Source organism: Phyllobates terribilis, unplaced genomic scaffold, assembly GCF_046119375.1.
Source record: "Phyllobates terribilis strain yellow unplaced genomic scaffold, ASM4611937v1 Scaffold_3__8_contigs__length_932513732, whole genome shotgun sequence".
Taxonomy (NCBI): domain Eukaryota; kingdom Metazoa; phylum Chordata; class Amphibia; order Anura; family Dendrobatidae; genus Phyllobates; species Phyllobates terribilis.
The window spans coordinates 699795874-699812587 of NW_027362763.1; the positions used below are offsets into that span (position 1 = coordinate 699795874).

At 38.3% G+C, this 16714-nt stretch overlaps 1 protein-coding gene across 10 annotated transcripts in view; it reads left to right on the plus strand.

Moving 5' to 3' along the window:
- ESRRG (estrogen related receptor gamma) overlaps positions 1 to 16714 on the plus strand; it is a 536337-nt gene that overhangs the window by 433212 nt on the left and 86411 nt on the right. For all 10 annotated transcript variants that reach the window (XM_073671941.1, XM_073671937.1, XM_073671932.1 and 7 more), the window contains 2 exons: positions 4836 to 4946; positions 13644 to 13805. In XM_073671941.1, coding sequence (XP_073528042.1) covers positions 4836 to 4946; positions 13644 to 13805 — 273 coding nt within the window. The remainder of the gene's footprint in view (positions 1 to 4835; positions 4947 to 13643; positions 13806 to 16714) is intronic.

The window sequence follows — 16714 nt, forward strand, 5'->3', positions numbered from 1 at the left end:
ACTCATCATGAGCTCTCTCATTTTTTAGCTGGTGTCATAAAATGCTCACCGTAATACCAGGATTCTACAGCCATTCCAAAATAGATTTTCATATTAACTATACCTGTCGCATCAGGCTTAAGAGACCTATTTAATTTATGTAGCTTGTATTGTGAAATCTGGTGACAGATGTCATTTAAGTCCCGTTTTATGCATGGGTGATAGCTATAATATAGTGATAATAATTCCCTCCCCTCCTACTATGTTCCGTAGCCACAATAGGATATGTACAGATGTTTTTGTCTCGAAGGATGGAGGGTGGAGCATTACCCAGCGTCTAATGGACTGTCTGCCCCCCGCCGTACGTGCACTCCAGGTTCTAATTTCTCCTGAGTGCGACACTTTTGCCCCTGATCCACTGTAAATTGATTCGAATGGTTTCCAGACAAGTTACTTTATCTGATGTCAATGGGAGACTATAAAAAGATGCCACGCTGGTTCAACAAAATGATTTTGCATGGCAGGATTAAAAATAGTAATTCAATGCGCAATTACAAGTAGCCTTAAATTAACCGGAGTCTTAATCTAGCAGCCGGGGCACATCCCGGTGTCATCTACTGGATGGTCAATACATAGAAGAGATTGCTGGCCACGTCTTCTTGACAGAGAGCTTAGACGTGGCACAGCTGGGGGCTGTCATGGACCACGTCCACCATCAGAAGCAGAGACGCCGGTCACATAGTTGTCAGTGTCAGAGATCATTTCCAGAAGTGTTAGGAGCTTCTAGGATGAAATGATAAGACCCTCAAGAGCTTCTATAAAGAGATTGTATAAAGAGCTGCTCTTCTCATATGTGGCCCCCAGAAGCACAAGAGCCCAAGTGTGACTTTACCTTCTACACCATCGCTGGGCCACGGGTACATGACAAACATTCAGGTCATTGATGTATTCTTCTAACTTCTCTAGTGACAGTAGCCAATATTATTCTGAGTTATTGCCACCTAGATCTCGTAGACCCCTGAACGACCGACCCTAGAGGACCTGAGCCTGTAACACCCCATAAATATGTATTTTTTACATGTTATATATATTTTTTTACCTGGTGGAAACGCCGCTGTTCTCTTGAATCCGGCGTTATTTTTCTTTTGCTCCTGCGCCTCTCCGTTCCTGAGATACGGCCCCATCTTCCCATCATCTTTCGTAAAGTGGGCGTGGTACTCAGGTAGACAAATATTTAAGGGAGCTGAAGGCCACACCTAGGTGGCTAACAAGCTTAGATTCACATTACATACTGTACAAGGAAGAGGGGGCCATATCTCAAGAATAGAGCAGCAGAGAAAGAAGGGAAAAACAATGCAAGATACAAGAGAACATATATATATATATATATATACATATATATATATATATAAAATAATAATAAATGTCAGGTCTTCTTTGTTATAAAATTCTGACTGTCACCACTAGAGGGAGTTCACCGCAGACAGTGTTGTTATTGAGTTCTATGCATAAACAGTATACAGTAAGCTCCTAGACTCCCCCTAGTGGTGACTACAGGCAACCAGAATTTTACCATTTAATTCTATGAGAGAGATTATTGATTAGCTTCAATCCAGTAGGAAAAAAATGCACATTTCAACTTTTTTATTCTAGGACTTTATTTGCATTAAAAAATGAGTATTAAAGACAATGTTTAGGGCTTTGATATTGATGGTCTATCCTTAGTATAGGTCACTTGTCTTAGATCGGTGTGGATCCAACCCCAGGCATCCCAAACAATAAGCTTTAAAGGGGTTGTCCTGGATTTAGGATAAATCGGTGGGCACCCGGCACCTCAACGATCAGTTGCTTGCAAGTAGCACAGCTCCTTACACTGTGTAGTGGCCATTCTTGGTAGTGCAGCTCAGCTCTCATTAAAGTAAATAGGAGCTGAGAACGGCCACTACACAGTGTACGCAGCTGATCGTTGGGGTGTTGGGCGCACTGCCCACCAATTCATCCTAAATCCAGGATAACCCCTTTAATGGTGGACATTCAGTTTAAGGAAAAATCTTATGATAGGAGACAATGAAGAAAAAAAAGAAGTTTTCCCCTACGATACCAGATTTCACATTAAACGCGCGCTGACATCCTTACACAGTCACCTTGTTTTACCCTGTGCTAAAATCATCCCGAATAAACGTCATCCGGCGAATCCTCTTACCTCGCCGAGCCGAGCCGAGATCTAATAGTTACAAATGAGGGAGATGAATTCTCGTATTAAATAAGTAATTCCCCCATATATTAATAATATAATTGTATAAGGGATTGGCATTAACAATCCGTGGCCTCGTGATCATACCGGCACCGGCGGCTTCTGGTGGGGAAGTCTGGATATAAAGGAGAGGTCTGGGAGTTTTGATCAGGTCATATCCATCATCGGGGGGGTGTTTGGGGGCACTTTGTATTCAGGGAGCTGGATTTATGCACCGCATGAAGCAAATAAAATGATTGATTAGAATAGATTTATATTATTTAAATTTCGTCTGCAGTCCCATTACTATTTGATTAAACACACTGCTTTCCTGCACTATCCATCTTTTGGCATCGATGAAGCCGAGCACCAAATAGGCGGGATGATGGCACCTGAATTATGCAGAGTTCATTTTCTCCTCATTGCTATTAAAATGCCGGGCAGCTTTTCATAGTTCTACTTTTCATCTAGTGATTTGCAACAAATATCCCCTTTGGATCTCTCCTTGCAAAGCATCATTACATGTCTCTTTTTAAATATAGTTTCGGAAACCCCGGATCGGTAATTGATTTCTCTTGGTTGCCTCTTGATGATCAATGTGTCACATTTAACACAGCAACAAAGTACAGCTTTGTTCCAAAAGTATTGTTCACTCCTAGGAGTAGTTATCTGCATTGCAGTGCTGGATAAAGGAACAGATCATTAATATACAAATCCAGGAATGAACGCTCTGCACAAGCAGGGGGTGCAGTCGTATATCATGCCTTCATATATATTTATAGGTTATATTAAAGAACAGGATGATGGATGGGAGCAGGAAAATTAAAGGGTATGGATACTTATGTATTTTGCAAAAAAAATTCTCCAACCGTTTTGTGTATACAGCTCATATGCAGAGCTATTTGTTACTTTGGGTACGGACTACAACTTAGAGACACAGGGCGCTTGCCAACTTTTATCATTTGTTGGCCACGTTCACACGTTCAGTATTTGGTCAGTATTTTACATCAGTATTTATAAGCCAAAAGTAGGAATGTAACAATCAGAGGAAAAGTTTAATAGAAACACATCTACCCAATGTCGGACTGGGGCGCCACCGGTAACATTGACTTTGAGGGGCCCACTTTTAACCTACATGCAAATATTACACTACCCTCATTCACCAATTTACCTATTTTGCTAAATAATAATAAACTGGGTAGTTTGGTTAATGAACGATGAGATGCTGCTTTTTTTCTGTACAAAGTGAATCAAGTGAATTATGCCAAATACTGCCCAAATAGTGGTGCTGGAGACTCACATCTGCGCAGGGACCCACTGGGGAATTCCCCTGTTCCCCTATGGACTAGTGTGAGCCTGCATGCATCACTACTGTATTTTTCACCCAGTCCTGGTTTTGGCTTACAAATACTGATGTAAAATACTGACCAAATACTGAACATGTGAACGTTGCCTTAGATTTAAAGTAGACTTGTCACTTGCTATAAATAAGTCATTTTTAAATTGTTGTAAAAGCCGCTGTTCTCCTGAATCCGGTGATGTTTTTCTTTTCTTTCCTGTGACTTCCTGAAATATGGCCCCTTCTTCTCTGTATATAAATCTACTTTTTATAGTCAAGTGGGTGCAGTTCTCAACTCTTCTCTGTGGGAGTGTTCTTGAGGATCACGCCCTTTTGCCTAACAAGGCTAAATTTATATACAAAGAAGAAAGGGCCATATCTCAGGAATGGAGAGGCGAAGGAAAAAAAGAAAAACATCGCCGGATTCAGGAGAACAGCGGCATTTATAAAAGGTAAAAAAATGGAATATTTATGGCAGTGACAGGTCCTCTTTGAGGCTATTTGATAGCAAGCATGGCGGTGTATGTAAAAGTGATGGATATCACTTCAGAGAACACAGAGCATAAAGATTTTATAAATATTGGAAGAACCCACTAATTTTGACATGTCAAATCAATCATCTAATGCGTATGATGGTGTCCTAATTAAGGAATGAAGAATTTTGCCACAACTAATCCTTTTTTGCTCTTGATGGAGCTAAGACCCTGCTGGAGGGTTGGGAGGAATACCTGCTGGTTAAGTGATCTAGTATATGACCACCTTCACTTTGTTCCATCTGCCTCCTCTTATCATGAAAGTAGATCACATTAAACCGGGTGTGCATGTAGTATGCAGCTATTGAGGCACATTGCTTTGCATGTGTGCTGCATACATAAAACGGTAGACTTTTTTTTAACAACACTGTTTGCTTTAAGACCATAAGTTACTCGGTTTAATGTTTTATATGGATTGGAATACCTTGATTGTTTCTTTTGCTTCAATACATAAATGTATCTTTACAAAAATCTGATTAATAGTCCAAAAAGGAACAAAATATGATTTAAAGGGGTTGTCCAGGATAAGTAAAGTTTATTTTATTCACTTGGAAGAATCCCATTTTCGTCAATGGGCAGTGTCTTATAATAAAGTTCACCCTTAATGAATTAAATGGAGTCACTATTAATCAGATTTTTGTGAAATAAAATGTCAAATTTTCAATCAAGATCTAACGATTTCCCGTATAAACTAATCTACTAGCACTATATAATGTGGGAGTTTTCATATGTGTTCTCTGTTGTTTTCCAGGGGTACGTCTCGACAGAGTTCGCGGGGGCCGACAGAAGTACAAGCGCAGAATAGACGCGGAGAACAGCCCGTACCTGAACCCGCAGCTCGTCCAGCCAGCCAAAAAGCCATGTAAGTAACTGGAAATACAATTTCCATCAGTATACCCCCCAAAAAAGGAGAAGCGCTTATAAGTAGCACTGTCAACATCATATTAAGTAGGGGAAAGTAGAAGCTGCCCCCTAAATTAGCTCATTGCTGGGGACTCTAGTATTCGATAGGGTCTTAATCTTAAACTTTCTTACCAGGACTTGTCCTAACTTTCCCCAGATCCATATTATTTTAGAACCTGTAACTCTATTCCCACCTTCTAAGATCAAACTATTTAAATACTTTTATGGAAAGTTTTGGGCACGTGCCACAGGCTTTTTTTACATTCACTAATTGCAACAGAGACATCTGCAGGCTAAACTTGGAACTGCAAGTATTCAGGATATAATACCGTATTTTAAAACGCCAATCTCCACTGCATAAATTCTCCGAACAGGATCCTTGATGATATAAATTGACTCGAGTAAGATAACAAAAGAAATTGTGCCAAATGACAAACTCAGCTCTGCTACATTTAATTCAATATGTATGTGATTGAGTGGAAGGATTGTATAAAACCAGATTAAATAACAATCTATATCTGTTAGATTTCTTTTGGTTTCCTATATTCTCCGCAAACTGTCCCCGGTTGCATTTCAGATGCATATGCAGATGAGTTTGTCTTTTAGGTCAATCACCCTGCAGATAATTATTCTGTGACTCATTCGGCTCTGCTACATCTGCATGGAGTCCTTTATGAACCGCCTCGCTTTTCTTTTTTTTTCTTTCAAATCCTCTATAATGGATATGGGCGCTAGTAAAGGTTCATTTAAAGGAAAGTCTATGGTCTATGATTTATACTGAGCAAATATTACATCTGTGATTATCGTATTCTCCGGCGCATAAAACGGCCGCTGCCATAATCATTAGCTCATCGGAGCTTCCTCCTATCAGAAAGTGGGTTTTGCAGTTTTCACTTAATGGCTTTGACTGTTCAGCCTACCAATGAAAGCACATTAGGAGGCATATTAATGTCCGAGCTAAAAATGAGCATAGGCTGCAATGCTTTAATCTTCCTGCGGGAGTGCTGCAGGAAAACCGAACTCTTGCTGCCTGCTTTCCTTGCAGCTGATCGATAGTGATTACAGCAACAGGAAATCCTGTGATGGGCTGAATTGACAAAGGATCCTAAAAAAAAGAGATTTATGCAAAATCGGCACATCTGATCACACTACCCTTATGGAAAAAGAAGGGATTATCCAGTTGGGTCATCTCTTTTAGGGACACTTTAAGACCAGGAAAGGGGCATTGAAGGTGATATAGTCTAGAATTTTAGTGTATAGTATATATGGCCCCATATGCTTTGCTTTGCACACCAAAAAGAGCCAAAAAAATTGGTCGGGACTGGCGTAAAGACACCAAATCTTACAAAATCTTTGTGACAATTCAAATATTCTGTTTGACATTTATTTAGATATATACATATATATATATATATATATATATACAGTACAGACCAAAAGTTTGGACACACCTTCTCATTTAAAGATTTTTCTGTATTTTCATGACTATGAAAATTGTACATTCACACTGAAGGCATCAAAACTATGAATTAACACATGTGGAATTATATACTTAACAAAAAAGTGTGAAACAACTGAAAATATGTCTTATATTCTAGGTTCTTCAAAGTAGCCACCTTTTGCTTTGATGACTGCTTTGCACACTCTTGGCATTCTCTTGATGAGCTTCAAGAGGTAGTCATCGAAAATGGTCTTCCAACAATCTTGAAGGAGTTCCCAGAGATGCTTAGCACTTGTTGGCTCTTTTGCCTTCACTCTGCCGTCCAGCTCACCCCAAACCATCTCGATTGGGTTCAGGTCTGGTGACTGTGGAGGCCAGGTCATCTGGCGTAGCACCCCATCACTCTCCTTCTTGGACAAATAGCCCTTACACAGTCTGGAGGTGTGTTTGGCGTCATTGTCCTGTTGAAAAATAAATGATGGTCCAAATAAACGCAAACTGGATGGAATAGCATGCCGCTGCAAGATGCTGTGGTAGCCATGCTGGTTCAGTATGCCTTCAATTTTGAATAAATCCCCAACAGTGGCACCAGCAAAGCACCCTCACACCATCACACCTCCTCCTCCTTGCTTCACGGTGGGAACCAGGCATGTAGAGTCCATCCGTTCACCTTTTCTGCGTCGCACAAAGACACGGTGGTTGGAACCAAAGATCTCAAATTTGGACTCATCAGACCAAAGCACAGATTTCCACTGGTCTAATGTCCATTCCTTGTGTTCTTTAGCCCAAACAAGTCTCTTCTGCTTGTTGCCTGTCCTTAGCAGCTATTTTACCATGAAGGCCTGCTGCACAAAGTCTCCTTTTAACAGTTGTTGTAGAGATGTGTCTGCTGCTAGAACTCTGTGTGGCATTGACCTGGTCTCTAATCTGAGCTGCTGTTAACCTGCGATTTCTGAGGCTGGTGACTCGGATAAGCTTATCCTCAGAAGCAGAGGTGACTCTTGGTCTTCCTTTCCTGGGGCGGTCCTCATGTGATCCAGTTTCTTTGTAGCGCTTGATGGTTTTTGCAACTGCACTTGGGGACACTTTCAAAGTTTTCCCAATTTTTCGGACTGACTGACCTTCATTTCTTAAAGTAATGATGGCCACTCGTTTTTCTTTACTTAGCTGCTTTTTTCTTGCCATAATACAAATTCTAACAGTCTATTCAGTAGGACTATCAGCTGTGTATCCACCTGACTTCAGCACAACACAACTGATTGTCCCAACCCCATTTATAAGGCAAGAAATCCCACTTATTAAACCTGACAGGGCACACCTGTGAAGTGAAAACCATTTCCGGTGACTACCTCTTGAAGCTCATCAAGAGAATGCCACGAGTGTGCAAAGCAGTCATCAAAGCAAAAGGTGGCTACTTAGAAGAACCTAGAATATAAGACATATTTTCAGTTGTTTCACACTTTTTTGTTAAGTATATAATTCCACATGTGTTAATTCATAGTTTCGATGCCTTCAGTGTGAATGTACAATTTTCATAGTCATGAAAATACAGAAAACTCTTTAAATGAGAAGGCGTGTCCAAACTTTTGGTCTGTACTGTATATATACATATATTATTTATTTATGTTATATTTTACATTTAATTTTATATAATTTTTATACATATATTATTTATTTTTTATCTTAATGTTTTATTTCAATTTGAAAGGAATTGTATTAGGAAAACATGGCTGATTAAAAAAAAAAAATAGCGCCATCCTCGTTCATAGATTGTATCTGGTATTGAAAGTCACATTTGTCCATGTGAATAGAAGTAAGCTACAATGCCAGGAAAAAAAAAATGGGTCTGTTTCCAGAAGAAAGCAGTTTTTTTTTTACTATGATACATCCACTTTAAAGTAATTTAACCATTATCCTAAAGATCATTCTAGATGGCAAGTAGATTTAAAGGGATTTCGCATTCAATAAAATGTCATATTTTTATGATATGCCATCACTTTTTGATCAGTTGTGGAGATGCCGAGCTGATGTATCACTGTGTCCCGTTCACAATTTTCTCCCTGCATAGTGGACTCTGGTCACCTGAAAAAATTAAAGGGGGAGCCCATCAATTTTGCATCTTCTTCATTTTCAGGGCTGATGAGGGTCCCAGATTGTTCATAAATTGTCGGCATATACTCGTTTTATAATAAAGAAAAACCCCTTTAATTTTTTGGGTAATTCCCATTTTTTCCAATAGGGGTCAGTAACGAGTTCAGTGTAAGTGTAAGGCACCAGCAACAATGCATGGGAAAAAAAAAAAAAATAAATAGAGTTTTAACTGTAGGCAAAAGGACATTTTAGTTTTGTCAAAGGAAAAACAACCAGTTTTACATAAAATTAAGGCTTAAGTGAACATATGGCATAGATTCCCTTTGCCTTTCCAAAAAACATTATGCTGATTATACCTTCAATTGTCCAATCTGGCATCCACGACTCAGCTCGACTAAGCTGTTCCTCAATTCTGTAAATACATTTTAGGGTTGCATTAAGCAGATTTGATGCATTTTAATGAAAACTTTCCGATAATACTATAAAATTTAATAAACCGTAATGCTTAATTTCATTAGGGGTTTAATTTCAGTGGATTTTGGAGATGTAGAGATTACCCTCCTTTTTTTTTTTTTTCATTTATTGAGTTTTGTCATTGTTGACGGTTTCACTCGTTAAAAAAAAAAAAAGATTATGAGAGATACCGTCAGAGCCCTTCCTGATGTCTCGGTTTTTGAAAATCGATATTATTACGGAACCGTGTTTTGATAGTGTTTAAGGGGAATGTATCATCTGAAAATGACCTATTGTTAATTATAGTATAGTACATTATTTTTTAAATTTTTGGCAAAATTTTATATATATCATCATGATCTATTAAATTAATAGTTTGATATCATGAGCTATTAAAAATCAAAATGAGTAATCTTGCAAATTTTCACACTGGGGCCATTTTTAGACTTTAGCTTCCTTTTTTTCAGGAAGAGTTTTCAGGAGTCTAATTATCATCACAGACAGGATTACTGATAGCGATACACAGCTAATAACACACGATCGACCAATCACAATAGGCGTTGTCACTGCTTACCCTCCACAATGATCTTTGCAGACGCTCATTAGGCGCTTCAAGGGTTTGAGTATGTTCATTGCTGCTAATGTACATGTGCATTTCCTGAAAGAACAGGAAGTATGAGATTTGGTATAGCCCCAGTGGTCAATGTGAAAATTGCAAGATTATTATTTATTTTTTTAATACAGATCGTGATGTTTTTTTTTTTTAAGTATTTAAAATAAAAACCTCATTTAATCAGTAGGTCAATTTTCTGATGACACAATCTTTATAACAAGATATATTAAAGTACTATATACAGTACAGACCAAACGTTTGGACACACCTTCTCATTTAAAGATTTTTCTGTATTTTCATGACTATGAAAATTGTACATTCACACTGAAGGCATCAAAACTATGAATTAACACATGTGGAATTATATACTTAACAAAAAAGTGTGAAACAACTGAAAATATGTCTTATATTCTAGGTTCTTCAAAGTAGCCACCTTTTGCTTTGATGACTGCTTTGCACACTCTTGGCATTCTCTTGATGAGCTTCAAGAGGTAGTCACCGGAAATGGTCTTCCAACAATCTTGAAGGAGTTCCCAGAGATGCTTAGCACTTGTTGGCCCTTTTGCCTTCACTCTACAGTTCAGCTCACCCCAAAGCATCTCGATTGGGTTCAGGTCTGGTGACTGTGGAGGCCAGGTCATCTGACGTAGCCCCCCATCACTCTCCTTCTTGGTCAAATAGCCCTTACACAGCCTGGAGGTATGTTTTGGGTCATTGTCCTGTTGAAAAATAAATCATGGTCCAACTAAACGCAAACCGGATGGAATAGCATGCCGCTGCAAGATGCTGTGGTAGCCATGCTGGTTCAGTATGCCTTCAATTTTGAATAAATCCCCAACAGTTTCCCCATCAAAGCCCCCCCACACCATCACACCTCCTCCTCCATGCTTCACGGTGGGAACCAGGCATGTAGAGTCCATCCGTTCACCTTTTCTGCGTCGCACAAAGACACGGTGGTTGGAACCAAAGATCTCAAATTTGGACTCATCAGACCAAAGCACAGATTTCCACTGGTCTAATGTCCATTCCTTGTGTTCTTTAGCCCAAACAAGTCTCTTCTGCTTGTTGCCTGTCCTTAGCAGTGGTTTCCTAGCAGCTATTTTACCATGAAGGCCTGCTGCACAAAGTCTCCTCTTAACAGTTGTTGTAGAGATGTGTCTGCTGCTAGAACTCTGTGTGGCATTGACCTGGTCTCTAATCTGAGCTGCTGTTAACCTGCGATTTCTGAGGCTGGTGACTCGGATAAACTTATCCTCAGGAGCAGAGGTGACTCTTGGTCTTCCTTTCCTGGGGCGGTCCTCATGTGAGTCAGTTTCTTTGTAGCGCTTGATGGTTTTTGCAACTGCACTTGGGGACACTTTCAAAGTTTTCCCAATTTTTTCGACTGACTGCCTTCATTTCTTAAAGTAATGATGGCCACTGTTTTTTCTTTACTTAGCTGCTTTTTTCTTGCCATAATACAAATTCTAACAGTCTATTCAGTAGGACTATCAGCTGTGTATCCACCAGACTTAAGCACAACACAACTGATGGTCCCAACCCCATTTATAAGGCAAGAAATCCCACTTATTAAACCTGACAGGGCACACCTGTGAAGTGAAAACCATTTGCGGTGACTACCTCTTGAAGCTCATCAAGAGAATGCCAAGAGTGTGCAAAGCAGTCATCAAAGCAAAAGGTGGCTACTTTGAAGAACCTAGAATATAAGACATATTTTCAGTTGTTTCACACTTTTTTGTTAAGTATATAATTCCACATGTGTTAATTCATAGTTTTGATGCCTTCAGTGTGAATGTACAATTTTCATAGTCATGAAAATACAGAAAAATATTTAAATGAGAAGGTGTGTCCAAACTTTTGGTCTGTACTGTATATTATAATACTATTTACTATATATATATTACATATATTATAATACACTAAATAATTAACGATAAACCAGGTACTGTACATTTTTTTCTTTCGAAAAGCACCAAATTTTTGAAATTTTCAAAAAGTTTTTTTTTTTTACTTTTTTAAAAAACGATATAAAAATAGTTTAGAGAAAAAAACAACAACGCAGCATTGCATGAAAACTTGATCTATATTTTCCATTATTTTATATTTATTACTTTACAGTTTTGCCTCTAAGGGTTTTTCCTTGTTTTATTTTTTATTTTTCTTTCCATGTGATTGTGCATGAACGTAACAGACACAACAGAAAACAGGAAACTATTGATTCCAATTAGGGAAACATTAAATAAGCCTGTCTTATCTAGAAACTGTGCTCATGGCTAAATAATGGCCTTAATACCAATGGTCCGAGAACATGCCATCATCTGTTCTTGCGATGCAAAAAACGTCTTGAAATATCTGATTTTTAAAAAAAAAAAAAAAAATTTATTCCATGAAAAATTTCCCCCGTTTATTGCTTACATTATTTAATGCAATTTATTTATCTAAAAGTGAATTCTGTTTAATGTTAAACATTTTTCAAAATTAAAATCAAATTCGTAATAATGATTCCTGACATTTGTCAAAAGCTTGGGATAAAATAAAATCTAACGTAAAATCATATATTAAAAAATATATTTCCAAGACTAACAATGTGTAATTCTTTTTCCTTTTCTCCAAAAATGTATCATTCTCTTTACTAAAATGTAAGCTCAACTTAACACTAAATGTTCTGAATCATCTCGTGCTGCCTAATTATATCATTTCTTTAGTCCGGAAAATGAAGATTTATTACAGTTTCCAGCAGGATCAGCTTCATTATCTGCCTTCAATTTTTTTTTTTTTTGCCGTTCTTCACTTTTCAGGGTTGCAAATTGTAACATTTTGTAAAAAAGTTAGTAAACATAAAAGATACTAAGTTGTCTGAGGGGTTGTCATATTATTAGTTTGGATTGTAGGGTAGACAATTTTTTTTTGCAAAAATACTTTTTAACTTTTACTTGGCAAAATTTTGCAAAAATTAATGAAGAATTAACAAAAAAACAAAAAACGAATATTCTCAATCTCTAAGCCCTATGTCTAAATCAGGTGGTCAGTAGATATCGGACTGAAGGTTCAAAAGATCAAAAGACAATGGAATATATTAATATGTAAGACTTTAACATTGTGTATAGAATTGCATGGCGGTCTACCAAGGTTCGGCGTTAAGTTATATGCTATATTTCAAATGAAGCTGGAAGAAGTAATGAAAAATTTGCAAAAATAATCTAAAGTTGTGAATGCCACCCTAAAGCCCTGTGTCTAAATTAGAAGACAGTGGGTTGCATTTCCAAAATATCAACATATAAGCCATTTTTTGATGTCTTCAAGGTTTAATGTAGAATTACTTGGCGGTCTACCAAGGTCCGATGTCTACCTGTAGACGACGGCTTTAAAGAAGTTAATAGACACCCAATAATTTAGAGGATTAAAAACTAATTTTTCGTTTAGGTAGTTGAAAATTTACATTTTTAAGTTTTTCTTTTGACCTTTTTACCCATCTCTGATTCATCTTGGTTACTTTCAATCTAAAAATAAGGCATTATAATACCTAGAATATTTACACTTAGCTTTACACAGCTTCTTTCTGGCATTAAAATGATTATACTGATCCATTCCAGCTCTCATTGCTTTTCATAGTGTCAGTCCTTACTGTTGCTCTAGCATTCTATTCATGTACCAGGAAGAGTTCCATAGAAAGTGATGCGGTTTTTTTTTATTAGCTTTCTATCTATTTTAAGTCAGAGGAGATTTATTTTCAGCGTGTTAGTTTTTTTTTTTTTTGTTCATTGTATTGTTGAGAACATAAAACTGGATGATTTCCTAATAACTCAGATGCTCAAAAAAACAAAAAAAATCTTATCTACGATGTACGGCAGTGAGCGGTATTATTTGGAACATCTAATAAACTGTGGCTTTTCGCTGTGATATTTTTAAACTCTGCCTTTCAGGAAGCACGCTCTTCTCGTATGGTTTTATGATGTATGGGAGGTTCTCAGCGCGATGATACACAGATGATTGCTGTATTTTTGGTAACACAGAGATCCTGCTATTGATCGGGCCATGCTGTGGTCTATTTCTTACAGATAACAAGATTGTCTCACATTTGCTGGTGGCTGAGCCAGAGAAGATCTATGCGATGCCTGACCCAACCATTCCCGATAGTGACATCAAGGCCCTCACTACCTTGTGTGACCTGGCTGACCGCGAACTGGTTGTAATTATAGGATGGGCCAAGCATATTCCAGGTAGGATAATAATATTGCATCCTTCATACAAATGTATTGTTAAAAAATTAGCTGTTTAATATAAAGTATAATTACCGACTTACCTGAGACCAACCACATCATAGTTATGGATCCATGAGGTGGCTGTCTGTGTTAGGAGACACAGGATTAAATGTTGAGGAATAGTTCTGAGGAGGAGGTGAGATGAATGGGGAGGATGGAGTGGAGAGATGAAGAGTTCCTTAATTACCGTCTAAGACCACATCATAGCTATGGACCCATGAGGTGGTAGGACATGGTGCAAGACAACCACTCTTTCACCTTCTTGGTGTTGATGACGAATCTTTTATCTGCCAATACACATGAAACAGCTGTTGGGTGAACATTCATTTGGCAAATAACTATGACTTCTGACTACCCCAAATACGTGAGCGCTTGTCTCCGCCAAGTGCGCATGTGTTTTCCATGGAGAGTAAAGAAAATGTTGACACCTTTGGCAGCTAAAAAGATCTGCCATTGAAATTCCAACTGTCTGATCCTTCTCTTCTCCAACATCATCTGTTGGGGAAAGAACCGTGATGCCACAATACACATCTGATGGTCTCTTTAATCAGATGGCTGGTGGGGTTTTCCACACCAATTAGGACAACTTAAGGATAGGTCATTCAATTTTAAAGTCTTGGTGAACTTCTTAAAGTGATGGACCAAGTGGTGAAATAATATTTTATTTTTCATGGTGACTCTACTTCCACAGTCGTCTACTACTACTTGAAAATCATTTAAACTTCAAATACACCTGTCCGATTATTGAGTAAACCCCAGGCAGATCGGGCGGTTATGCCCTTTTAGGTGTTTTATATAGGGCTGTTACCTGAAGGCTTGAAAAAAAAAGTTAATTTTCAATAGATAAATGCTGATCAAATTGTTGGATGATGAATGCACCAGTACAAGAACTAACTTAGGATGCCAATTAGTATTTGAGGGGTTTTGGTTGATTATTACTTGCATATTTAGAGCAATAAGTATAAGAGCATCTTAGGTCTTGTATATAGCACTAACATATTCCACAGTTCTGAACACAGAATATAAATAATAAAATTGTTTTAAAGGGGTTCTCCAAGAATGTCAGTTCTCAACTGGCAGAGGAGCTGTATTATAAGCACACTTACTGGTGAGCTGCCGGAGAAGTGCTGTCACAGGAGAAGAGATAAGTCTTCTCTGCTGACTGTGCTTGGAAGACTGAGACTGGACAAAAAAAAATCCTTTGAGCTTAGGCAGCCAAGGAAAAGATTTATTTCTTCTCGTGTGGAAGCCCTTCTCCAACAATGCATTGATATGTGTGCTCCTCTGTCAATTGAGACACAGGTCACAGGAGCTCTGTTTCTTCAGACCACAGACTATCCTGACACATAATTAGAATGGGCTGCTATTAGAATTACATGACTGGGGCCATTTTATTACTTTCTTGGAGAATCCCTTTAAGCCCACAGATAATTCAAAATGGCTCTCTGCTTTTAGACTGTCCATGTTTTTTTCCAGAAAGACCCAATTAATAGGGTCATCCAGCTATTGAAATTCACTGCAATCAGCTGCAATCTCTGCGAGATTCCAGCTGCAAGTGTTCAATTTTTCTGCAGCGCCACCACAGGAGAAATGAAGCATTACACAGTTCCCATTGAAACCAATAGACTCTCTGGTCCTCCAAAGGGAAAGATGGTTAATGTAGACATTCTCTGTTCTTAATATTAGATGAGGGACTTGATGAGTGGCCCTTTACTTACAAATATGCTATAAGGGCTTTAAAAAATACACTTTTCACCCATTTACAACACTCATACCAAATCCCTAATACTTCTACAACATTTATTTTAAAGGCATTAATTCGAGCCGCTGGGGCTATACGTATGTGATTCTAGCCGTAATCTTCTGAACGACAGCTGCTGGTTCCAATTCTCCATTAAACTGCTTTGCTCTTTTATTGTACAATAATATTTCACAAGCGGCTCCAAAACTTCAGGATTTCCTATATACTGCAAATCTGTCACCTCCGCGGCTTCACTCCTCTAAAGCAATCACGAGGGAGTGGAAGAAATAAAAGCTTTATTGGGATTTGTGGGCAGGAACATGCTTCCTACAAAAGTCCCATCACTATACCTCCACGGTCACTCAATAAATACTCAATACTCAGTACTTTGGGAAATGATGTAGCAAACCTGCTATACCATAATATAAAGGCTGTAGGACGTAATTCTGAGAGCAGTGGTAATAATTGGTTTGGGTGGTTGATGGTGGAACATTTCCAAGAGAATGAAAACAAGGGGTTTATTAAGCTGGTTAGAAAGTTTTACTATTATTATTTTATGGTCTTTTTTTCCCTCATTTTTATAGTATGGACGTATAGCTATAGGAGGATGCAGATGTAGTAGCTGATGCTTGAGAGGTCCCAAAAGGTCACTCTATAATATAGAGCCCCCCATACGAAATAGCTGTTGGTCAAACAATTGGTCAACCGCTATCTCTCCCGAGTTCTGGCCAAGCACTATTGTGTTCTTTATGAGACTGCCACTGCTAGACTCATCTCCAGAAGAGCAAAAGGAACCACCATCGGAAATCTGATGTGCCAGATCCTTCTCTCTCCTAGACATCATCTATCGGGGAGAGGTGGGAGGCCCCCATGCATATTAGACTTTCAGCTGATCCCACCGATATCAATAGGATCTACCAACAATCGTTTAAGAAGACATGAGTAATATAAATGAAGCATGAAATATGGAGCCCTCTTATAGATTTAGCATTGGGGCCAACTTACCCCTCTAATTCTAAGATTCAAAATGAACCATGACTCCAATGTGAACACAGCATAGTCTTAGTCTCATCTCCTGTATATGTAGGTTTCCTGGTAAAATATTTTTTCGAGGCCACTTTTTTAA